We start from the raw sequence: 25,608 nt of genomic DNA on the forward strand, positions 1-25,608 counted from the left end.
AGGACCCTCCTCTTTTGCTGGGATGTGGTCTTGTGGAAGCTTTGAGAGGACCACAGGTGGGATGTGTAGGTATAGTTCATGAATCTGGACAGGTCAAAGCACGGTGGGGATCAGCACCAGGCCACACACCAGGCAACCAAGACAAGGCATGTCCAGAAGAAGATGTGTAGGTTCTAGAGGACATTTGATGCCAGAGATTGGTACCCAGCAATATGGGGTTTAGGTATTGATAGTGAGAGGCAGGATGACAAGTCCCTTTTTATACCACCTCATTTCCCACTGAAACTTGAGATTTAGGTGCCCAAGTCCTGCTGTTCTGTGTGATGGTCAGAATTTTAGGAGTCTGTGGTGTCAAGGAGATGCTGGCACCTGTTGCTAATCCTGAAAATGCTTCTTTTTACTACTGAGACCAGGATGTGAACAAGGAATTTGAATTAGAAAAAAAAATTACTATAGAACCCACAGTAAAAATGTCTTAGATTTAAGAGTTAACACTCTTCAGTGAGTGAGCAACTTTACTTAGTTAAGTGGGTGGTGCTGGGAGGGAAGGGCACTGCAGCTAAACCACCTCCTTTGTGGTTTGTCACATAACAGCCTCTGCCAACGCCTGAATGTGACTTTGAAGTTCCAAGAGAAGGAGGAGTAGGCACCAGTTAGTCTATCATAGGAACTAATCAGACCCAACAGTAAGTACCATTCTTCATATCTTTATTTTCCTTTGGGGGAGGTTATTTTGGTAACATTGGGTGTAAAGGAAGGAGCTGTCTCCTCTTGGCTTGGATCGTTTCATGGCAATGTAGGCTGTGAAGGCATCTGTTCAGGGCCAGAGGAGAATGAACAGGACCTTTTCCTCTCCACGGCAGAACAAGACTTTAATGGTCTAGTGGAAGTAATTCTGTATTGCAAAGGAAGTTGATAAAATAGAACATAAACTTCTCTAATAGAGGATTTAATTACCAGGAAAGCCAGACTGAATGAAGCATTTGAGCAGAACTGTTTCATTGCTGAAAAGGCAACGATTATTAAGCCTCTTTCTCTAAGGCCACATTATTTATTCAGGATGCTGGAGTACTAAGAAACCACACGTGTCTATATGTGTGCATGTGCTTGTATGTCTTTGTCTTGGATTTTTTTTGGTTTTGGGTTGGGGTTGTTTTTTTTTTTGGTTAGGTTTTGGGGTTTTTTTTATTGTATCCAAACAGATTGTTACTACTTTTTAAAAAGCCTCAGATTTTCTCTGACTTCACCCAGATTTCCAGCTAAACTGGTGTATCCATGTGATCAAGCTGAAACCAGCCAAAGTAATCAGGTGTCAGGGCTGGAAAGTAGGCACAATGGTAATGAATCAAATGGCTTAAAAAGCTCTTAAATTACTATTTCATTCTTCAACACACAAGCATGGCTATCAAGGTTTAACTGCAGCAGAAGGACTTATTTACTTTAGTTGTGAAACAAGCACTTCTCTGAAGCCCTCTATTCGTTGATACATCAGCTTGTTCATGTTTTATGTTGCTGTTTTTCTAATATACAGTTGGAAAAGAAAAGACTGTTCCTGACGACGCTGGGGTGTACGACTGTAGAGTTTTAAATGCAGTTCTGGTATTTAGCCTTTAAACTTAATGAGATTAAACACAGAATCCATCCATACAATTTACCCTAATGACTGCTTTGTAGTTGTTTTCAGCAGCCAAATTGTGTCATGTTGTCTGCCATGGTCAGGCAGTAGCAGCTACTTTTGGAGTCATCCTCCAAACAGGCTGGGAGCCTCCTGCTGTGATGTCAGCCATGGCCCAGCTGCCCAGGAGTGGTCTGGGGGGCTGTCAGGCTGCTGGGAATCCCCTGTAGGGACCTACTCACCATCTTTTGCCCTTCATGGCCAAGGCTGTGCTTGCTCCCTGCATCTGCAGTGGGGCTGGTCTCAGCGTGGGCCCTCCAGAGCCCTTCTGCGAGGAAAGCTGATGCTGTGCATGGCTTTTGCCAAGTGAAGAATTTGGGTGTTTACATTTTATAACACCAAAATAATGATAAGCTCATCACTTGGAGGGTGGATAGCAGAACAAACTGCCTTTCTACTGGTGTAACTTCTCTCCTTTGTTTAGGACAGTGCTACATTGCCATGACCAGTTTTACCAGTAGGGAAGTGCATGCTGTGTCCAAGGCTTTGGTGAGGGAGGGACTATGGGGTTTGTTTTCCCTGTACTCAGTTAAAGCAGTAAAATTTATGTGTGCAAGCACACTTTGAGATTTACAAACACTGAAAATTTTTTGCTTTTATTACTCATGGCAAAAATCCACCGTGGGTGGTGGAATTAGGTCAGGTCACGGTGACTTTTTCCACACAGACATCCTCCCCCTGCGAATGCTTTCTTCTCCTTCCTTCTTTTCATCCTGCCCCAGTACCTAAAGACATAGAACCAAGCTAAGGAGATGTAACTGCAGCAAAGTCTTAGCTTGAAAATAAACCTATGCATAGCCCCTGCCCTGCTATGCTGAGGAATGAAACCCATGGGATGGTTTGTGTGGGTCCAGCACTGACTTCTTCAACATGAACATGAACATCAACATGACCACGCAAAAAGCTGCAGGGCCAGTCAGCTGGTGGGGCTCCCTGTGAGCTGTCGGGCTCAATTTCATTTTGGAACCAAATCTTCACAAGGAGGGGGACAGGGGAATCTCTTTTTAGGCAATTTTCACTGTTAGTCTATTTATATTTTCACAGTAGGTGCTTCTGGAAGGCTTTGGAGGCTTTGGTAACACTGGTGATCTCTATGAGGACTGGCCAATGGAAATCACCTTGAGGCACCATGTGATGCTCATACAATAATACATTTTAAACTTTTGTGTGGATGGTGTCATTTGGGCTCAGTGTGACTGTTCTGCTGTAGCTGAACACTGGCAGTTTAAAGCAAGAACAAACCCAGGCCACCCCACCAATAAGAAGAAATCTGCAGGGATGTACTGACCTTTTGTTTGTCACATTAGTTTCCTTAAGCAGCAAGTCCCGTGCAGTGTGAGTTTACAAAAACATACTTAACATTTTTTAAGAAAGATCTTGGAGCTGCAGGGATCGAATTAGAGAGGAACCCAGTTCACTCTTCTTCCAGGATAAGGCTGTGTCCCTGTATGGCTTCTTCTACATGAATGGGCACATCCATCTCTCAGTGGAAGTGTGTGATTCCTACAGTGTATCAAATACAAACTGAGTAAGAATGTGTTGCCTGTAGTTCTACAGAAGGTGTGTGTAAATATAATACATACTAACATTTTGGAGCACATTCAAACTGACTGCTAAGCCACAGTGAAAAATGGTCAACAAACAGTGAAAGAACAATTTTACTTGGCATTTTATTCACTTAACAGAAACATTCACTTATCAGGTATCACTGAAGTGCAATTTACAGAACTTAGCAGCAAATTCACATATGTAAATTCAGATTTATTTTCTTTTGTTGTCTTTTTTGTTTCTTTTTTTTTTTTTTTACAAATATTACAAATGTACATCCATTAGTACAGTATTGCCATTCACTCATGCGTGTTATGTACAGAATCTTCACTAAAGAATTACTACTGAGCACTTTTTCCTTTCCTTCAGGTAATGCTACGTGTTGGTCGTGTGCTTCTGGGATGTGGTCCCATCACACCCTGTCGCTGCACGTAATGAGAAGAAGTAGACATTTAAGGTCATATTAGACCCTAGTGCAAGCAGGTGCAACTCTGTTGCCTTCAATGGGATCAGCTGATGCCCATTTGTGGTGGGGACTCGGTTTGGTCCCCAATACTAAATTTGTTGTGGCAGCTGAATCCAGGATTGCATTTATGTGTTTCTTGCAACAAAGGATAATTCAACTCCATCACACTTTCTGTTTTGTCCTTAAAAATAACCAGGCATAGTGTTTTGTTCGCACAGTAGCTCTAACACTGGCCTGTGGAGCTATATGCTTTAGTTGAGCTAATGTCATGCCAGGACTGAGGAAGGATGAATGAGGGCAGGGAGATGTAAGGAGGAGCTGTTGAGGTCTCTTGTGTGCTAGATAAAGACCTCTTTTTTTGGAGAGGAAAAGATCCCCCTGCCCTGTGGATCTCCACATGAAAAACTTTGTCCTCCTATCTGGTTGCCCTGTGGTTTCTCTCCCTCGGTGGGAGCAGCTGGAGCCCCTGGGACCACCACTGCCAGTGTCACCTGCAGCTTCTCCTGCACATCCAGTCATGAGCCTGACCCCTTGCCCGCCCACTGTCCCTCTGGGCACGTTTGCTGCCCAGGTCACGCTGAAGGTCTGCACCAGTGACAGCTGCGCTGGAGGATGGGACCATGTGGAGGCACTGGGAAGCCCCAGAAGGTGCCAAATATATTCTGAATGTTAATCAGAAGAGATGACAAAGTGGTCAAAGAATTGAGAGTGGTGAACACAAGATGTTTCCATTATTGAAATGTCTCAAGTTTCTGTTTTGTGTGTGTTGGTTTTTTTGTTGGGTGTTTTTTTTTTTTTGGTAACTATTTCTACTCTAAGGATATATTTTTAAATATTTTTGGTAGTTAATACGGAATGTATTATTTTGCTGAAAAGGTTTCTGGAAGGGGAGAGCTTTGTTTTATCTAATTTAAAAATTCTAGTTTATCACAATTGTTTTTATACAAGACACTATAGATACATCTTGTAGTTTATAATCTAAAAATAAAATCTCATCAAAATACTGTAGCTATTCTATTGTGGGCATCAATAAACAATGTATTTACTGTATATGGCTCTCCAAACATGATAAACCCTATACAAAGAGCATCTATCTTTATTGATAGGAACAGTTTCCCGTGTAAAGGAAATTACATGGAAAAATATGAGCCTTGTGTTGTTTGAAAAGTAACTCAGCTTGACAGTTCTGAGAAAATACCAAGACAATTATCACAAATCAGTAGCAGCATGTTATATACAGATTTAAAGAGAATCACAGGAATAAAAAGAAACCAGTAGTTATATACCCGCAAATCCTGTCATTTAAAAAACCAAAAACTGAAAGAAATGTACAGGGCATTTGAAGGTTGGTTCTGCAGTGGGACTGTCAAAGCTCAGTTCTCCCATGACTGTATCTTCTACATTCTGATGAAGTTTGGGATATCTCAAAGATGAGATTCTATCAGACCCAGCCACATTTATGAAGAAAATATTTAACTGTTGGGTGATACTCGTCTCCTAACTAAAAAAGCCCACCTGCTTTTCAGGCTGCAGACGAACATGAGTAATAGTACTGCTTGGCTTTTACACAGAGCGAGACTCTAGAAGCTCTTCCATTGAAGTAAGACCTTACCCAAGCCTGTAGTTATAATCTGCTGCACTTAACTCAATTGGATTATGTGGGGAGGTAAAACTCTGCAAAACTGACAGAATCTGGTTTATGCAGTTGCAGATGACCAGAGCACTTTGACCCTGCCAGGTTCCTTAGATGTGAAGCAGGTAAGTGTTATTATCCCCATTTGACAGGTGGAGAAATTGAGGCAGGAACGAGCCAAGTATCAAACGTGCTGTCTCGTTTGGGATGTCTTAGTTGTGGCTACCCAACTCAGCAATTTTTCAGAGGTACGGAGCATCCTGAGCTCACACTCACTTAAATTAGAGCTGTGGATCATCAGAAGCTTGGAAAACTGAGGCTCTAGGTCCTGTCTCCAGCCTGCCTGATTTTAGGCAGCTACCTGAAGCTCCAGAGTTAGGAGCATCACCACACCAGTCTCCACCAGCAGCTGCTGCGGAGCTGTGCACCTCTGCAGGCAGCGTAGGGCTGAATCACCCTCTTGGCAAGCATCTCCATCCTGGCTGTGTCTAAAGGGCACGTGTGATGAACTGGGCCTGGATAATTAAAATTTGCAGCAGGCCAAACTTGTAGCCAGATTTGAAGATATGGTGGGAAGTGGTTTGTCCAAGATGTCGGAGGGAATAAGTGTGAAAACCAAGGGAATCCTGACACCAGGCTTTGTGCTCAGATCCAGCAGTGGAAAACTGAGTTTAAAAATGCTGCATACCTTTGAGGTCCAAATTCTTTCTCCCAGATTTAGGCAGCTAACAGGATGATTTTTGCATAGAGGTTAGACACCTTTTTTGTGTGGATGGTTATGGATGCTCTGAGACCTGCTGTCATGCCGTGTGCCTGGGGTACTTCCATCTTTGCTCACTATTTTCCATTATTCAGTAATGACTCTTGCACTGACTGTGTGAGGGAAAACACTCAAATTTGGATCAGACAGGTGGCCTGCTAATGCCTCAAATCAGCAATAACCGACAGCAATAAACAATGAAAAGCAGAATCTTGGTGGGGGTGGCATTATAATTTGGGCAGGTACATTCTTGGGAAAGGATCATGAAAAAGCAGTTTTCTAAAGTTGAGTTCAGTGCATCAGACACATTTCTATTTACGTATTTCCAATACAGAGTTAAAAGCAAATATTCCCATGGAGGTTGCTATTAGATCTCAAACGGCTTCAGTTCTCTTGGCTCACGCATCCTGCCTAGCCTTCTCTCCAGCTGATTTGATCCAGTCATGTAGCAAAGGTGTCAAGTGATTTATACAGTTAGTAGGAACTGATCTTGCTCTGGGGGTTTCTTCACCCAGGTGCCCAGACCAGCTTTCTGAAATGCTTTAAACAGCTGCTGCTTGACAGACTGGTATGTCTGAGCCACCAGCTTTGCCTCGCTGTACACCGATGGCATGTCTCCATGGCTTGGTATTCGTGTGCTCAGCTGCAGAACAAAAATCAGGGAAGGGGAAAAAAAAAATCATAAAAAAATCAACTGATGAGCCAAAAGAAACAGGAGGCTTCAGTAGCTGTATAATCTTCCTGTCTAAATTTCATAAGCAACAAACAAACTATCACTGTGCTTTGTGTGTTTGCTTTGGGTTTAACAACAGAAAAACAGGGAAGCAATAAATGCCTGTGACATGGTTTCAAGCCATTGTGAAGAGGAACAGGGTAAAGAGCTTTGCCTCGGAGTGGGCATAGGCAGTAGCAAATCTTGCTGTATTTTACAAAGGCAAAACTCTACTTCTCAGTTAAGATGATTTTTAGGGACAAAAAAAAAGAAAAAAGTCCTTTCTGAGGATCTTTAAAGAATGTGCTCAGTTTAGCCTGGGAAGCGGAGCAGCTCGGTGCTTCCAGGGTAATGCCAAGAGACACAAGGAGGAGGGTGCCCTCCCACACTCACCCCTTTTCTCTCCTTAGTCTCTTATGGTTGGAAATGCTGCAAAACCTGCCCAGGACAGGGCAGAAATCAGGCATCAGGATCTGTGCTGGTGTGGGAAAACCACGTGCTCTGCCAGGACACTGGAGCCATTTGCCGGGAGCTGCCTTGGGGACAGTGCCACATGCCCACTGCCCCTCATCACCCGGAGCACGTGGGCAGGAGCGAGCACCCTTCGCTCTGCAGAAGGACTAAATAAATGACCTCCTCTGACCTGCCCAGGACTTAACCATGCCGAAACAGCAGTGAGGCTTTGATATTGTATGAAAAAACCCAAAGCCTGGAAAATGCCTTAGAACAAGCAGGCAGGTGAAAGCCCCACACTCTCAAGGCAGGGAAATAGCATCCTGAAGGAAAATGCACCCTCAAAGCGCAGCCTGGTGAGCAAAGAGCACTCTCTTCCTTCTGCCTAAACAGGAGAGATGCTGGCAGACAAATTAAAGGAAAAGGTGAACGTGTACCCTGAAAGGAGCTGCCCCAGCCCTCGTGGTGCCGGCACACTGTGGGGCTGCTTGGCCAGGGGTGCATTGCCCCAGCCAGCGCAGGGAGCACCGTGCTGCCAGCCCAGGCATCAATGGGCCACAGGCTGGCCTGGCAGGTGGTGGCTTCTGTCCAGCCACCCTTTGTTCCCCAGACATGGACACCAATGATATTATCATCTAATGCTTAGTTTCATCAAAAACAAGGTGCCCTGCTCACCGTGAGTTACTCACTCCAGCTCACCCCAGCCCCATCCCTGGTGCGAGCCAGGGGCAGTCCAGCTCTCCTGGCCACAGTTCTGGCCATGGTCTTCCCTGGAGCCCAGCTTGCCCAACTTGATCCTGTGAGGATCCCTGTGTTTTGGGGGCAGCGGGAGTGTTTCTCACCCCCCTTCCCATGCCGCCTGCTGCGCAAGAAATAGGCTGTGACCTGTGCCACCAAAGTGTGACTGAGCCCTGGGCAGGAAGCCCAGGTTGGTTCCTTCTGCTCACCCCCAGGCTCAGGGTCCCTCCTAAGACAGGTGATGCCTCTGCCTGGGATGGGATGAGTCCCACCAGCCTCCTTCCCTGGAGTCTACTGAAGAGCCGAACAATCCCTTTGAGCTTGTCCTCATACCTCCCCACCCTGCCTGGCTGTTTGCCTTCCTGAATGATTTCGAAGGTTGAAGTGGCTCCAGACCTCCCTGCCACCACTATGCCTTGTTTTCCACTCATTTCCCAATAGGAGAGAGATTTTGGTGCTTCATAAAACAATTTTTTCTCCTCATCATCTTCTCCCACTCTACATAGACTGCAGGACAATTCTTGACAGGCCTCCTTATAGCAAATTAATATTGTAGCCATGAAAGCAGTGGGCTGAAGAGACACTTTCCATTTTTCCTGCTGCTCCTCCTGGAAGTGACGGGCTCAGGCTCACCACCTTGATGTTTGTGTCCTTCTCTTCCCCAGCACTTCCATGAAGGGTCAGGCAAGAGCAGAAACTGTGACTCCGGCATCAGAAATAACAAGAAAAAAATTTTCTTATTCTACATCACACTTCTTCCTATATGTCTAACACCCCTAGGCTCCACCCTGCAGTTTTTGGCCATCTCTCTGTCCTGACACTGTCTCCTGTCTGCAGGAGGTAACTGAAGCGTGAGGACAGATTGACTTCGGTGTCATTTCAAATAAGGGGAGTTCATGGATATCTTCCCTTGAGAAAGCAGGGCTGTCAAGGGGTGGTGGTCATTTTAATTAAGTACAACCTGTAGTTTTAATGCCATTAAATTGTACTGCTGCTGAGTGTAATGAAATCAGAGATCCTTCAGCACCTGGCCATGCAGCTTGAGAGGAGCAGCTGAATTGTACGGATTTATCAGCACATCTGGGACAATGGGGAAAAAGAGGGAAATGGGCAATCCATAGCACATCTCACTCTTGTTAGGTGAGACTGGGAGCAGTTTAGGTTGGGAGTCTAAACCCCTGTGGAACAATGAAGTGAGGTAGATGCCTCCAAGGTGATGAAAGAAACTTCCCTCAGGCTTTCTAAGACTTAGTGAGTTGAAGACTCCCCTTAAAGTCAAAGGGATACTTGGGGTGAGATGGATAAAAAATTACCCAGCTGTGCTTGTATGGATGCTCAATGCTCTCTTGGCTTTTGAGTGCTGGTCTGAGCATGGCTTCATCACCAAGGACAGTCAGAACAGCCATCTTCCCTCCAAACCTGCCTGGGTTTCTGCTCTTGGCTTTCCCTGGACTCTCAGCTCCCATAGCTGACTCCACAGACTCTCAGCTCCTAACCCCCTCCTAGGCCCTAGCAGGAGGGAGGCAGGGCACCTGTGGAGGCTTCAGCTTCATCATGAAATTGCTAAAACAGGCTTGACTCCAGGGTAAGGACTAGCCCACCTAGGGCTGGCAGCAGTGCCCTGTCAGTGCATCAGACCTACCTTGCCGTGAAGCTTTGCCCACCGATCAAAGAACATGTGCTTGCAGAGCCGTGAGGGACTCCCACAGGTCCTCTTCCCCGTCGTGGCATTGATAACCTCCAGGTCAGCATTCCCCACAATCCAGTTCACACTGAAGCTGGGAGATTTTCCAGGCTGCCGAGCATCAGCATGGCTAACCCCTAGCAGGAGAGAAGGACCCCAGTAACATCTCGAGCTCAAAGCCTTCAGAGGCTGCTAACATGTGGTGGGTCACTGTGGTACATGAGACATCTCTGAGCGAACACGCTGGCATTGTGCACTGTATGTGCTGTTGTCATCATCGGTTAAATGTTACTTGGCTGAGTACCTTAGAGGGACAGAATTTAGCAATTCCTATAGATCTTTTTCCACCTTGCAGGCAAACCTTTCATTAGCCTAAGGAAAGCCATTAGACTGTAGTGCATCCTACTGACAGCCATGTGATGGCTGCCGCCGCGTGAAATCGTTCAGAAAGGCTTTAACGGGATAACTGGTTTTTAAAAGGAACTAAGCAGCAAAGTACTTTTGCCATGAGTTCCTCTGGTGAGATATCCATGGTCCAGCATATTTATCTACTATTAACTGCTGAGGCCTTCACTGTGATGGGAAGTCTGGATCACAGAGGGTATAAACGGTGGGTGAGAAAATATACAACAGGCATTTCATCATCACAGAGAGATTATTAGATCCAAGTTAATAATGACCTTGTAGACATCACAAACCTACACAGAAAACCCTTGCTGCCCACCTTGTGTCTACATGCAAGATTCCTACTCTGTACGGGTGCAACAATCTCTTCAAGAGCTAGTTCATGTCCTAACAGCAATATTTTGGACATTTTTAAGTGGAATGCACCTTCTTTAATTTTAGACACCTACAATGATGATGCTTTTGGTCACCTGGGGTAACTGTATGACCTTTGTGTCATTCACACGGCCAGTTTTGGACATCACACACTGGAGTCCACTGCCCACGTGGGTGAGATCTCCCTTGGCTCTAAATGCAGATCAGGGCTGCAAGGCCAGGTGTGGGTGTGTACTTGAGAGGCAGTTATTTTTAATCAGGTAAATTCCCGTCTCTTCTTAACCATTTAGTGTAGTTCAACCTTTCCATGAGTCTTGCTGCTTTCTCATTTCTTGTACCTGAAACCAGGGAAAGATGAGTCTTTCCAAGGAAACAAGAGGAATAAAGGGAGCGCCTGGTTTATTTTCCAGCTCAGGATAAATGCAACCAAGTGAGCTCTGCCTTGCCCAGCTCAGTGCTTTTGGGAGCAAAGAATCAACAGTGGGAGCTTCCAAGGCTGGAAAAGACAGAGTGACCTGAAGCAGTTTGAATATTTTGGAAAAGATGGGCATTGGATGACGTGTCTGGATCCAGCTGTTGAGTCCATCTCTACTAATTTGCTGTGTGGGCCACTAGCCTGCAAACCTGGACAACAAAAGCCACTGTGGTGAGCAGGCAGGTGGGGACCATGCTGGTGGGCAGGAGCTGCCTGGCACAGCTGCCACAGCAAGGCCAGCGCCAGGGCTGTGTCTCTGTTTCCAAATGGCAGCTCCCACTGGAGTCCCTGCCTGCAGCAGCTCCAGTAACAGCTCATGGTTTGCACAGCTTGGCGGGACCTGCTTTCATCACTCCTGGGTGGAAGGCAACAGAGAAAGGTCCTTTGCATTTTCTGCTGAAGGGTTTCAAAGAACTTTTGCAGGGAGGGAGAAGTACTGGTAAGGGCTGTTCAGAGAGGAGGAGATTAAAGAAGAGAGATCAAAGCCCCTCCTTTCCAAACTGCTCCTTCTCACTCAGGAATCTCATTTTCAGAACAGTTGCGTGCCGTGAACACGTGTGGATCTCAGGCAGAATGGGAGGAGATGGGAGCTGGTGGGAATGCAGCATCCATCACTGTGTTAAACATGTTGATCTTGGTAAGCCCTTGAGAGAGACCATGGGAGAAGTGGAGAGCTGTGCAGAGCTGGTTGTGGCAGGGATGCTGCCAGCTCCTGCCTCCTGCCTGGGACCTCTCAGCACCATGGGAAACAATGTCAGTGAGGGACATGCTCTCCTCCTGTCCCTTCTGCCCTGGGAGGAGGCTCAAGAGCCAGGTGGGACTGAGCATGCACGGAGAGAGAAAGGTGGCCTTTGAAGGGAAAAAAAATTATATGGCACAACCATTGTGTATTGGTGGCAAAGCTGGAACTGCAGAAATCCTGTCAGTCACTGGGACTGAACTCGCTACCATGTGTAGAAGAGAATTACAGCTAAGTCATAACCTCACCTTGGATTTGTAAACACATTCATGTCATATTAATACTTCTTTCAATTTTTCTCCCCCCTGAGATAACAGATCAGTCTGCATCTGAAACTCCATTTCACCTAGGCAACAGGATATAAACTGAGAGCCTGAAAATCAGATAGCTGTCTGGTGCTATTCAAACGCTTCTATACAGAACAAGATGCAAACAGATCAAAATCAGCTATTTGACACTATGCACTACTCTCTGTCAAGATAGCACCCAAAAGCTTAGAGGACTTAAGTGCCAAAAACCATGATAGCGAACACCCTGCCGTGCAAAGTTGCCACGGGCCAGTAAATGAATAAAAATGTTGTGAAAACACTGACCAGAGGAAAAGATGGAAAGGTTGCATGGAGGGGGCACCCATCAGATGGGGGCTTTACACCCCTTCCCAGCCTGGGGACTCTCTCAGCTCTCGTGGACTACTGTGAGAGCCAAGAGCTTGTCCCAGTACCTGGAATACCCTCCGTGCTGGTTTGGCTTGCATGCTTTCTATTCCCAGCTATCATATATAAGTACATGTATTTAGGTAAGTAGAAGATATTTTCACATAATTTTCTAAATGCAAGAAAAGAGGCTTTAAAGAAAAAAACATAAGACTCATGACAGACACAAATATAGAGCCTAAATATATTCTCCAATTGTTTTTGATCCTTTTCTAACACTTTTTTCATGTTTTTCTTTTGACAGATAATTGTTCTGATTTGATTTGAAAGGTAACACCCAAATAATCTACATAATTTTATCTCCTTTATATAGAACATCCTCCTTAAAACCAACATAATAAAGAGTATAATAGGAGACTGTAGAAACTGCAAGGAAAAGAAAAGTTTTTGTACAAATAATATGATCTTAAATACTGTGGGCTATCAACTGAAGACTCTCCTCATTCTCTCTCCCCCAGCAAAACCTCATGCCTCTTCAGAATACCCTTCAGAATAGCCTTGATCTTGATAGAATGGGAAATAAATATGACACAGGGCTTTTCTTTATTTAAAAAAATACACCCAAAAGTAATCCCAGTGAATGAGTGGATTTCCACCTGGCAAGGACTGGTGTGAGTGGAAAACCTCACCGATTATTTTTCTGTGGGGCAACGATGTTATCTCAGGATATCTCATCACACAACATGACTTTCCTCTCCTTTGAAATGTTTGTACGGCTCCAAGTGACAAAGTAACTGGCATCCTTATAATTGAAAGAGTCCTGTGGTTTGAAACCCCTGGCTGGCCTGATCTCTGAGACGAGTGTGGGAGGTGGACTTGCCTGGCTGACATTGCTGAGGTTTGGTGGCTAATGCATTTGGTATGGCTTTTGTGAGGTGCCCATCTCCTCAGTCACTGGATATGCTGTCAGCACAGTTTTTCAGGTAAGAGAAATGAACATAAGCCTTAGTAATGTAATTTTTAAGCAGTATTGGCTCCCTGGGATTTGTGGGGGAGGGAAGATTACAAATAATGGCTTTAGAGACAAAAACAATGTAGACAGAGAGAGACAGATTCCTCCCACTGCTTCTCCTGGACGAAAGAAAATCCACAAACACAACCGAAAGCAAAACAAAAGCTTTTCCAAACAGAAGCCTGTGGGAAGAAGGAAGCCAGCCATGAAACATGCAGATATTTAAACTGACACAAGGGCCTTCTGATGCATTTCTAACTCCCTTGAAATCTCTCACAATGACTTTTGGACATAAATACGTGCTTGTGCCGAGCATGAGCCATTACTTTTACTCTGCAAGGCCAATCCAGCAAAGCAATAGCTGTTCTGCAGTGAAATCTCTGACTAAATCCCTTATGGTATTTTCAGTCCTTCAACTGGTCAAGTGGTTCCTCTGTACATCCTGCAGACAGTGGAAGTGGGTGTCATTTTGATCTTGATATATGGGTGGACTTACAATGAGGTAGGGCTGGCACAGGATGAGAGCAGCTGCCCCAGCAGGACATCCAGAGGCTTCTGGCAGACAGGGGTGTGTTGCCAAAATAACAGCCAGGTCTGGGAAATAGGGAGAGTTTTCCTGACCAGCTGTGAGTCCTTTCCTCCCTCCCATGATGTGGCGTAGGAGGGAAGAGGGAGCTGAGCCATGCCCACACTGGACCAGGGCAGGAGGGACAGGAGGGGACGCAGGTAGAGGAGGGGCGTGGAGCACAGTTTCCTGCATACTTGCGTTGCGCAGTCTTTGGCTAGCTGCACTGAAGAGTTAAAAAATGGAGACAAGCTCTTCCAATAAGGAACAGCTTTTGACCTACTCACATCATAACATGTACATGCACATTACACTTGCCAGATGTACTAAACCACACAGAACCTGAGAATTTCCCCAGTGGCTAAACTATCACTTCTGCTTCAGCCAAACTAACTTTGTCACAAGGAAATATTAAAAAAACCCCAACAACAAACAAACAAAAACCAATCCCCAAACCCATGAAATAAATAAGTGATAAAAAACCCAGTCTTCTGACTGAGGAACCTAGAGGACTTTGAAAGGCAATGGTGTACTCCACTAAAGCATCCTGACCTCCCAGCTCTGTAACCCTGACATCCAATCAATGGCTTGGTGAATCCTCCTGAAGAACAATTATCAGAGTCTAAGAGTAAAACAAACGTCTAATCCTGTGCAGAACTGGAGGCCCTTAGCACTTACACGTCTCATAAGGATCTGAAGGCATTCAAGACTTTGTGGGATTTTGCTGGGATGAGGCCAGACAGCTGCTGCCTGCTGGGGGTTAAGGAAGTAAGAGTCAGGGGAAAGGAGAAGAAAGGACCTGAGACTTGGGGCAGGGACACGAGGTTGGAAGGAGAAGCCGTGGCAGTGAAAGTAGCCCAAAAGATAGCTGGAAACTGTGGAGATGCTCACACGGCAGGCAGCAGCCTCATCAGATGGCAGCCGTGCCTTCCTGGGCTGAGCAGGGTCTCCTGCACGAATGAACAGCCCTTTTCTCATGGCCGTTTGCTACAAACACGATGGTGAAGGAGCAGGGGCTCCTAGTAAGGGACACTGGGTGGGGGGCTGCATGCACGGCGCCAGAGATGCGAAGGCTGGCATGGTATGTTCGCTGGGTGAGGGAGAGCAGGTTGGGAGAGGGTTAAACTGAAAATTTACTAAAAACTTCCTCTCCAGTTTTTAGGAATCTTTTACTTAGTCAAACACTTTTTTCCACTTTGAGCATTCTTCGTACAGTGTTTGCTTTCCTAGTGAGCTTATATCCACTACTGATCCTTTTTGTGGTCACTGCATATGAAAATGGAACTGGATTTAAATGCATCAGTTTCTTCCTTCTACAAATTCATACTCTGCAGGAAAAAAAGAAGGCAGGACCTAACGGTTTACTTACAAACAAGTAAGCTTTCCTGTTGGTGACCAGCACAAATAGTGATGAGAGGGGATCATTTGTCTTGCAGGTAGGTGTTTGCTTACCACTGAGAAGCAGCTGATTGCGCCGGTATGACGCTGGCAGCTGACCAATGTCTTCTATTCTATGGCTCATTACCCGGGAAAGGTGACCAGTGTGGTAGAGGCTTCCCACAATGATGCTGTGCAAGTACATGGGTTCGATGAAGGAGCTGAGGAGAGCACCTTGGAGCCCAAGGATGTTCCATCTGGAAAAGAAATAAAGGAGCAATAAAACACGTGGGTGGAGGAACGGCCACAAGAGAGCTGCCCTGGGAAAATCCTCAAAGGCCAGCACGTGGCTTGGAGGGATGAAACCATTCCTGTCACTGTCCTATGATGCATGAAGCACTGCACTGTTGGGTTATTGTACCCCCACGGGCTGATTCTCCCTTTGTGATGGTTTTAGATTGCTGTGATGCCACTGACTTGAGGGATGTATTTCTGTCTTGTGTTACTGCAAACAGAAGCCTCTTGTTGAGAGCTGTTCTTTATAAAAGCATTTTGTTTGATGAATGTTCACTTAGCACGTCTTTAGCTGAATCTTCTTTTTTTTTCCTGTAATTTTACACTTGTAATGGTAGACGTAAAATGAGAGCTTTTTTTATTCTATCTTTATTTACCGTTTCTCATACATTAGTACCATTCCCTAGTCAAACAGCCAAGACAACACATGACTTAGGTGGCCAAAATTCCCACAAAACCCTTGTGAATAATTCTTGAAAGCTTCACGGGCTGACTCTTCCTTGCACAAATGATCATGCAGATACAAGGACATCCATAAGAATCAAATCCTGTTCCCGAAGAGAAAAATAAGAGTTACACTCCTAGGCAATTTACTTGTAACCAATAGTTAGACTGGCTCTAAGGTTTTCAGGCTGATGGGTATGTCTCACCCTGTTGCTGTCTTAAAGGTGCAACAACAGTGTGATGGCAGAAACCTTGGGGTCTTCAGCCTGTTAATGACTGGGAGCTCCATACCACTGGTGTTGGATTACTTGCCAGAACTGCTCTGCATTATAATAGCCGATGAATTTTTACACCAAGCTAGACACAAATATGACAGGATGCTTGCTCTAAATTCTTCAGGGGACAGGTTATTGGTTAAAAAGTGGAAAAATTAAAAGAGGGGATAGAAGTCATGATGCAGTTATCTTTGCAAACCGATTTAGCTCAGCCCATCTAACAAGAAGTTCCCCACCACACAAACACTAACGTGCTTTCTTACACTTGGATAATATTTTTTATGTAAGTCAAACACTGTCAATCTGAATTCAGAAGTTCAAACTGAAAATGCTTCAGAAAATGTAGTTTTGGAGAGTATATTTTGGGTCATTAAAAACCAAAACACCAGCAACATTCGGAATTCCAGAGCTCACTGAAGGAAAGGGTAAGAGGTGTCTGCTATTTAAGACAACTTCCAGTGGCTGCCATGCTAAATAATGTGTTTAAAGCACAATCTCCATCAGCAGCAAACATTATGTAGCTAATTTCTTACATCATTGTTCTTTTCATTAATTAACATTTCTCAACCGTTAGTGCAATTATTGCAGTGCCTCCGTGCTGTATGTCTCTTTTCATGATTAATAAGGAGTCATTATATTTCCCTTTCCTGAAGCAGTCAATTAACACGGAATACTTTCCATTAATTACTGAATGTTTAAAACCAGCATGCTGTACCTGGAGAGCAATCTGCTCTAGGAACCTGTGACACCAATTGCTTTAAAAAGTTCTCTTTAAATTTTATTCCAAAAACACAAGCAATTTAGCTGGCTATATTAATTTGCCTCCGAAGCAGGGCTGTGAATGAGAAACATCTTTTAATCTCATGCAAGAAAAGGCAGCCATCTGGCTGCTGAGGATTTCAGAGTCAGACTCTCCCCGTCTCCCTCTGTAAATGCAGGTCATTAAAGTAATGTGTTCATCTACATAAAACTCAAATGGAATATAAAAGGTAATATTTATATACAAACAATTTAGTCCCACAATTTAAACAGTCATTGGTTTTATGAAACATTTACTTTAGTCGATCAGATTTGCATAACTTCATTTGGGGGAAAAAAAAGTGTGGTCATTCCTGCAAATAACATCACTTTTAAAGGAAAGAACTAGCTGCCTCTTTGGGTAAATATCTTATCATGATGCAAAATTAATAATGCAGGCTTAAGAAACAGAGTTGAGTTCAGCTAATGATACTATGCCTCTGACCAGCTTCTAAGGCGAGTAAAAAAATTAGACAGTGATGTCTTCGTCCAGATGGAAACCTGTAAGATATCAATGTTGTTTTCAACATTTGACATTTCCTTAAAAAAAACCCTTGTATATTTGATTGAAGGAGAGAAAAAAGCAGCTAAACAGAAAAACAACATATGTTCAACAATATTTGAATTTTAGCGATATGCACATCATAAGGAATCATCTGAGCTTTATTTACCAAAATAGGGGATTGTGTTCAGATCATAAATTACAAGGTAATAATGACTATTTAATTTAAATTCTTTGCAAAGAACCTGCATTTTCTTTAGAGATATTTCTCTGCCTAATTCTGAACATGTTCATTCTAGTGTAAAAAGGGATTCATATATCAATGAAATTAGATTATTGGAAACCATTGTATAAGCATGACCAGGCCATCCCCTATGTATTGTAAGCATTTCATAAACATTAATGAATTCTCACAATACTGCTGTGAGGTAAAGCCCCATTTTTATACACCCTGGGGAATCAAGGCAGAAAGGCAGTATGTTTTGCTGAAGTCTGAGCTAAAGTCCATGGCTTCTGGATGCAATAGTTGTTCCTTGAGACAGCTCTGTTTTCCCTTCCCAAGAGAAGGCCCAGGAAGGTGTAGGTGGCAATGAAACTTCCATATCAGCCATGGAGGGTTCTGACTTCCAGGTATAAGTAGACACAAGGCAGGTTGGGTGGAGGGGTCAGACCAAAAAAACACAAAGGAGAAGAAACATAACAAATAATACAGAGCAGAAAACCAAGCTATGCCTGATGGGTAGAAGGTGGTGTAGAAAGAGACTGTCCCAGACCCAGACAGCATCCCATGGGAGGAAGGATGGAGAAGGCAGAAAAGGTGCTGACACTGGGAAGGCAATATTCAGTGGGGACTGCTTGCCGGGTCTTGTTGAGCAATGCCGAGGCTGGTGTCCCCCATGGTGGTGGTGGGGAAATGGGATGAGAGTGATGGCACCTCCACGTGTACACTGGCCGCTTCACAGTTTGACACAGCACTGTTCTAGTAGCATCTACTCAGAGAAGAGGGATGAGAAAGCAGAGAAGGAACTTTGCTTTCAAGTCTAGCCCAGGTTTGACCAGTTGTTTCTTTCTGGAAAGCAGCTTTGAGTGTGTGCATGAGTCCCACTAAGTCAGCACAGGTCCTAGGAAAAGAGGGGTCCTGTGCTGAACCAGCCAAAACAAGACCCTTTCATTGCCCCTGTTGTCCTTCAGAGCACAGTCAAAGCACATTAATGATGGGGGAAATTCTTGGTTACTCATTCTGCTTCTTTTCTGTGGATAAAAAGACCTATCTTGGAGGGCAGCCAGTTCAGTACTTTGCATAAACAATAGATTTAAGTGAGAAATACTGGGGGCAAGGTCTTTTATCCTGTGTCTTGTTCATCCCTTGACCAACACACATTGTTAATGTACTGACTCGGCTCTTTGATATCTGAAGATCTAGGGGATTCGTTTCAGGTAGATGATAGGGAAAGATCTGTCTGAGCAACAGTGAAACTGTCAATAAGGGTGTCCATTTCTGAAGGAGCTATTTCTCTGTAGCCTAATTTAGGTCCATGAATGTAGCTGTGTTCCCATCTGTAACAAAGTGCTCTCTTCAAATGTGGCTTTTCAAAATAAAATTACTATTCAGAGCAATGCAGTGTTACATTTTGGGTCCTCAATATATCAAAGTGACTTTTCTCGCTATGAGGAAATATGCTGGATCATTCTGAATTTTCCTAATTGTGCAAGATTTTAAGGGCTGTTTTCAAGGGCACGTATCTCTCTAATAACTTATGTGCTGTGCGCTTCATAATAACCCTTCCAATAAAATGAAAATCAATCCACTGCTCCCTTAGTCACAGATCTTATTTAAAAAAACCAAAACTGTCAGCAACCAGAATCAATAAAACCAAATGTCTCCCCTTTTCACTTAAATACAGGAGCTTCTGGTGCTTTAAATGGAAGGAAAGTATACCCTTCCTTTTGTTCAAACAGCAGATATTACTGCACTGTTTACAAAGACAAAATCCTGTGTCCAGTTTTCAATATAGATAATCCTTGAATAAATGTATTATTGCCTGTTTGTCAGCCACAGAAACAGCAGCTATGAGCTGGCAGGCATCCCAGAGCAGGCAGCCTTTCTTTAATCAGACGCTGTGCTCCCCCAGCCCTGCCGGCGTGGGCTGGGGGCGACCCCCGCAGAGCACTGGTGCATCCCCACGCTCCTGGCAGCCAGGGACCACCGGGGATGTGTGCCGGGAAGCATGTCCCCAAGTGGGAACCACATCACAGCCCCCACACCTGCGTGCTGTAGTACCAACGCACCGCGTGAGGTGGCTGTGCCCCCCCCGCCAGGGCCAGCCTAAGTATGGATGGTAAAAACGTTGAGGAAGGGGCTCGGGGGCAAAGCCGCGGGGGTGCAAAGGGCTGCAGCCTCTCTCGGGTCAGCATGTGGCTCCTTGCCCGTCGCTGAGATGTGGTGTGACACCTGGAACCCCTTGGCTGAGTATTTCCAGCATGGCTTTGCTCACAGCGTTACTCAAAGCAGAATGCTGATGTGCTGATGCCCTTGGAGCCCCTCAAAGCTGAGATGTGGAGAAATTCATGCAACGCTTCAAAACATCTCAGGGAGCTGTGTCCACCTGCCATTGAAGCTCAGTGAGGCCGAAGTGTCTCCTCGGGACCTCGCCCATTAGAAAGTACTGCTGATGAATTTCAAGCTTACTTTGTTAAGGCTTTTTACAAAAGACGCTTTTTTTTGGGTCGTTATTAAGAGCTTTAAGTCTTACCCACTTGGGGTGTTGTTAACCTCCTGTACCACGGTTTCTATTACCAGTATTTCCAGCTATGCTTCAGACGATATAAATTGTTATACAGGGTGGCCTGTGCTCAGCAGAACACCTGTGGTGTTCCTATTTATATGACCATTTAGCTATTATTGGTTTGGAAACTGGAACTAGTGCATTAGTTTTTGATCTGTATTTTAACAGTAGGTGGTTTATATATGTTTTCTGGAACATACCTTGTGGTGAAAGATTAAAATTGAAACCTCAGTCACGCAGAAAGGGGTTAAGAGAGAGAATTACAAATCATGTGCACAAATCATCTCTAATTGAAGATCTAGCTGTGTTAATTGATTTTCATTTACATTAATATGCAGCATTTGAAGTAGCGTTTCTTAAGAGTTACCTTGTTAGGCTCAGTCTTCTGTTATGGCTCTGGTCAACAGGCTAAAACTAAAATAGAGCTAAGAATGACAAATTCTACCACTGACTTTTAGTCTTGCATTTTTATATACTGCATTTAAATACAGCTTAATGTGCTCAACTCATCTCGTGAAATGCTACTTCAGACTCCCACTGCTAAATCCTGAAACAGTGACTTAACAACATTACCCTGCAATACTCTGAATGGGTTGTCAATAAAGATTCCTTCCTATTCTCTAGCTCGTGGGCCCAAATAATCCACAAACCTTAGCCATGGGACATGAATAGACTGGCAATGCTGTAATGCGAAGTTTGGAGGTCCTTTGTTACTGTTTGTGTCATTTTACAGGTGAGGTTTAGTTTAGATGTTCAAGGTCTTATTTAACCTGTGGGCTTAACGTCACTGTTTTTGTGAAGCATGAGGAAGTGCATGACCGTTAACCTGGTGGCAAGAAAATACACAGTCTTTTAAAGGTGACCTTTTGAGAAGTGGTAGTAAGAAAACAATTTTAAGGCCAGAGCTTACACAATAAACACTGAATTCTGGCTTTTATTTGCTGTATAAAGACAGTGTTTGTGAGAATTGTTCCATCCAAGTCCTGCATCCTGCGAAGTAAGTTCCTCAAGCCTGTACCCTGCAAGGGGACTTCTGAAAAAGGACAAGTGCCCAAGCTCATGCATTTACAAGTAAGTCTTTACACTATCAGTGTGTGTAGATGTAAGTTTGATGCACAGGAGGCTGGCATCTCTCAAAAATAAATGCATCAGCTAAATATTCAGTGTGCGTGAACATGCTGTGACCTGTCCATAGCACAAGGTCTCTAGTCGCCTTGCTAAGTTCTGCCAAGGAAGAGGGTCTTGGGAAAGAGCAAAGCACTGCAAAACTCTGTGTCTAATGAGACACCCAGATAAGAACTAATTTTTAAAATAAACCCTTGTGCTCCAGCACTATTGCCCTTCCCTGCCTAACCACAGGCAATGGTGATCATTAAACCTTTCTGTGCAGCTGTTCGGGGGAGAATGCCCTGTTAATTTGGATTGGCTGATGCTGGGAGAAATAATTTCTCCAGCTTCTCTGCATAGAAGAAGATGGGACCCAGGTGCTGGTGACAAGATGTGTAAACTCGGTGAGCTCAGAGCATAGAACGGGAAACTTTATGCAGAAGGGAGGTGTGTGTTAACAAATCAGGGGCATGGTGGCCTAGGGGATGGGTCACGGTGGAAGGAAACTGGCCTGAAGCTCAGACTGTTCCCATGAGTCACAGAACAAAGCATATGGAAGGGAAGGTGGTTTCTGTACTCCCTGGCAGACTCCAAATTTCCCCTAGGAGTCTATCCAGAGGGGTGATGGACTTGAGTAAGAGAAATGCATAGGTCTTTTGTATTTCGTTCCGTCTTTCATGTTTCTTCTGCTGGAGGAATAAGAAGTAGAGATATTTGGAAATTCTTATTTTATATATGTATGCATTTGATTGTGTGAACTATCGCCTGAAAATCTGGCATACGTGTACACGCTTTGTGTGCTGTGGGAAGCCAGCAGTGCGAGAGGAGAGGCTGGGTGCTGGGCTGGCTTTGTGCAGCTGGAGACCCTGTCACTGAAGGGGACATGGAGAGCTGTTGTCCCTGTGGCCCCAGGGCAGCAAGGGTGGGTGGGTGGGGGTCTGTGAATCCCATCCCTGCGGCCGATAGGAACCTGAGCACCTCTCAGTCCTCACTGGTCTGAACACTTTTAAGGGTCTGAGACAGAATTTGGTGCTGAACCTTCCTAATGTTTGTTTATTGCATTTATATGCTCAAAGAAGACCTGAACTCTAGAGATATCCTTGGTTTTCACCTAAATATGTGTGTGTGTGAGTGCACATGCATGCTTGTGTGTACATATTTCAGTTTTCCTTCAAACCTTTCTTTGCTCCTGAACAACAGCTGTAGAGACTTCCACCAGCAGCAGCATTAACATTGCACCAACCTTGCAATAAGCAAAGGTATGAGCTGCTCCTGTGTCCAGCCTTAGTGTGAGGGAGGGAGATGAAAAGAGGTTTAATTTGGCCCATTGTATGAAGGGGTTTGCTGTCTCAAAAAGCCTAAATTCTCTTAGGGCTGTGGTGTCTCGACATAAAGGTCATAATATAGGTTATGATTAGCATCAAGAAAATGTTAAATGACACAAATCTATCCCCAAACAGCTGATCATTTTCAAAATTATTTTGCTTGTGATATTGCTGCTTTTTCAGAAGTGTATACAGTGTACATTACAGAGGAAAATGGAGGCTGAAATCTTGGGTGTTAGTGTAGTTAATGAAATACGGGTCTGAAGAACAAGGTTTAATCCTAAAATCTATGGCACTGAGAGGCTGAAGTCATTTCAGCTGCACTGTGAGGCTCACAGAAGTTGTGAGTGTCAAAGCTAACACTCTCTTAGGGTGGGTTATTTGGGGATTCACAGAGCCCAAACTTTAAATTTGCACATATAAATGCATAGGTTTTTAAAGCCAGAAGGAACCACCAAGATCTAGTCTGACCTTCTTCATAATGCAGTTGCAGAATTTCACCTCGTAATTCCCTGCCTGAGCCAAATAACACGAGTATTCATGCCAGAAGTGTTTGTGCTTTAATTCAGTGAGGGAGTAGGTATATGATACCAGGCTGTTTATCCTGCAATCTCAACAAAGCCACAGAGCCCAAATAATGCATACCAAGCATCAAATTCTCTTGAAATCGTGGTCATAGTAATAAAAATTGCTAAATGCCTTTGAATAACAAAAAAACCTGATTAAACCATTCTCTGCTTATGGCTATCCTGTGAGCAAGAAAGAACATAAATCGTTAGATACATGATTTATAGAATATTAATCACTTTTCTGAGTAACACTCTCTGTTCATGGGTCTTTGATATTCTGATAGAAATGTCCTTTGCAAATAATGCAAAATGATGTATAGTTTAGCAGCTACTGGCTAGGTGCTCAAGAGGAAACATTCTCTAATAGCCCAGTGCTCCTAAGGGGTTTTTTACAAGCAATAAAATCCAAAATATACAAGCCAATTTTTTGTCAAATCTTGCTTATACAAACATGAATTTCAGCTTTGGAGAACTTTTTTCTCATTGCAAGTCCGGTCCAGATGATGTGCAACCAGATTCCTGCCGCCAGTAGACATTTGAAAAGTCAGCTGTCTGCACGGTAGAGCAAATATTTGGAGCCCAAAGTGCAGCACAGGAACCACCTACTGATCTCTTCAGTGGGGGCAGGAGCAGGGAAAGGGCCCTCACACAGCAGCCTCCTTGTCCGCTGAACAATTTTCCTGCCTGTACTTTCTATGGCCAGAGGCAAAGAAGGCAGAAACCAGCCCTACATGTGCTGAAACAAAGGTCAGGTGAAGAGACCTTTGATTTCTTCCCGTTAGTGAGAATAATAAGGATAAAAATTGATTTTAGATCATATTTAATGTGGTAAACTGAAATTTGGCGTAAAGTTTATGGAAGATGCCATAACCAAACCTCTTATCGTGACCCTTTGCCAAGCTTTACATAAAATTTATAGCACCTAAAAATCTCCAGCAATGTTGTTACTGGTGGCCAGTCCTGAGGGTACTGCCTACTTTCTGCCATGCAAGAGATAGTTTTTTAACGCTTCCTGCATTACCAGTGCTTTGTTTTGACTGGCACAGTGATCCCCAAACCAGAACTTGTGAACCAAACTGAAGTTATGCCATGAATGTATGTAATTAGGAGCCCAGTGGAAATAAAATTGCAGAACCGTCTCTCACAATATAACTGTCGGAAAGAGAGGAAGGGTGCATGACCTCCAAGTGCAGCCAGGATTGCAAACATCTATAGATAGCCTTGGGCACTCTCTAGAAGCTTTCACACCCTTCCCTGTAGTACATGCCATGGTGATGCCCCCAGTACTCTCTGGACTTCATTTGCCTTTCTCAGTTTCCCTTAGTGAAAAGCTTTTGCTTTTTTTTTTTTTTTTTTTTTTTTTTTTCTCCTTTATATTCAACTTCATTCTTTCTACTTTATTAACTTTGAATTTTTCTCCCCATAATCTCTGTTTGGGTCCCTCTTGTTTGGTTTCCAGCAATTCTAGTTACTGGACCTGGCCGTATCAGACCCACAAATAATCTCTTCTATGATAATTTCCCATCTCATCCTTCCTCTTTATTAGGAATGACCATTTCCCCTTCCTTACAACCTTCATCGATTTCGGAATCTCCATGCTTTCGTCATCTTTTTTCTTCAACAGTTGTTCTACCCATTTTCCCTGCACCAGAGCTCTTAACCTGACCAGGGAGTCCGCAGTTCTTGGAAGTGTCCAAACTTCTAAGGCACTTGTAGTGCCACAGCACTGCTACCACCATTCCTACAGAAGTTGCTTTTCCCACCCCTTTTCTCAGCCTCTTTTTTAACTGTTTCTTCCTGGTGAGAGTAAACATTTGCTGTTCAAAGCAGGGAATAATGATTGTCGGTGGTTTTTTTGTCCAGGAAAATCCCATGCCCATTTGAATTGTGCAAATAAACAATAAATATTGCAGTAATTCATACAACGTTGCAATAATAATATCAAAGATGAGAGCTGAAAGATTTTTTTTTTAGCTTGGAAAAACATTGTGGTAGATTCTTTGTTTCTTCACTGACTTTAATGCTGTTTAGATATGTGGCCACAAGGAATGGCTTCTGTGAAAGTGCTTAGCAGACGTGCTTGGAGAAAACCCAGCTTCTGAGACTGTGCATTACAGTCAACATCCCCATCAATAGAAAAATATAATACTGTTTGCAAAGCTGATGTTTAATTCACTGGCTAATGTCATTCAAAACCACAGAGTGTGTAGTATTTCCATTCTCAAATTTGTTTAATTT

At 44.0% G+C, this 25,608-nt stretch overlaps 1 protein-coding gene across 1 annotated transcript in view; it reads right to left on the bottom strand.

Annotated features, from left to right (window-relative positions):
* Nucleotides 1–3,367: 3,367 nt before the first annotated feature.
* The window catches only part of ADARB2 (adenosine deaminase RNA specific B2 (inactive)), a 320,370-nt gene continuing 298,129 nt past the window's right edge, over nt 3,368–25,608 (bottom strand). The window contains exons 8-10 of the mRNA XM_027809961.2: nt 15,346–15,527; nt 9,628–9,806; nt 3,368–6,725 (exon numbers count right to left, since the gene is read on the bottom strand). Of these exons, the coding sequence (XP_027665762.2) occupies nt 6,549–6,725; nt 9,628–9,806; nt 15,346–15,527 (538 nt within the window). The 3' untranslated portion in view covers nt 3,368–6,548. The remainder of the gene's footprint in view (nt 6,726–9,627; nt 9,807–15,345; nt 15,528–25,608) is intronic.

The sequence above is a fragment of the Falco cherrug genome, chromosome 4, assembly GCF_023634085.1.
Source record: "Falco cherrug isolate bFalChe1 chromosome 4, bFalChe1.pri, whole genome shotgun sequence".
Classification (NCBI taxonomy): Eukaryota; Metazoa; Chordata; class Aves; order Falconiformes; family Falconidae; genus Falco; species Falco cherrug.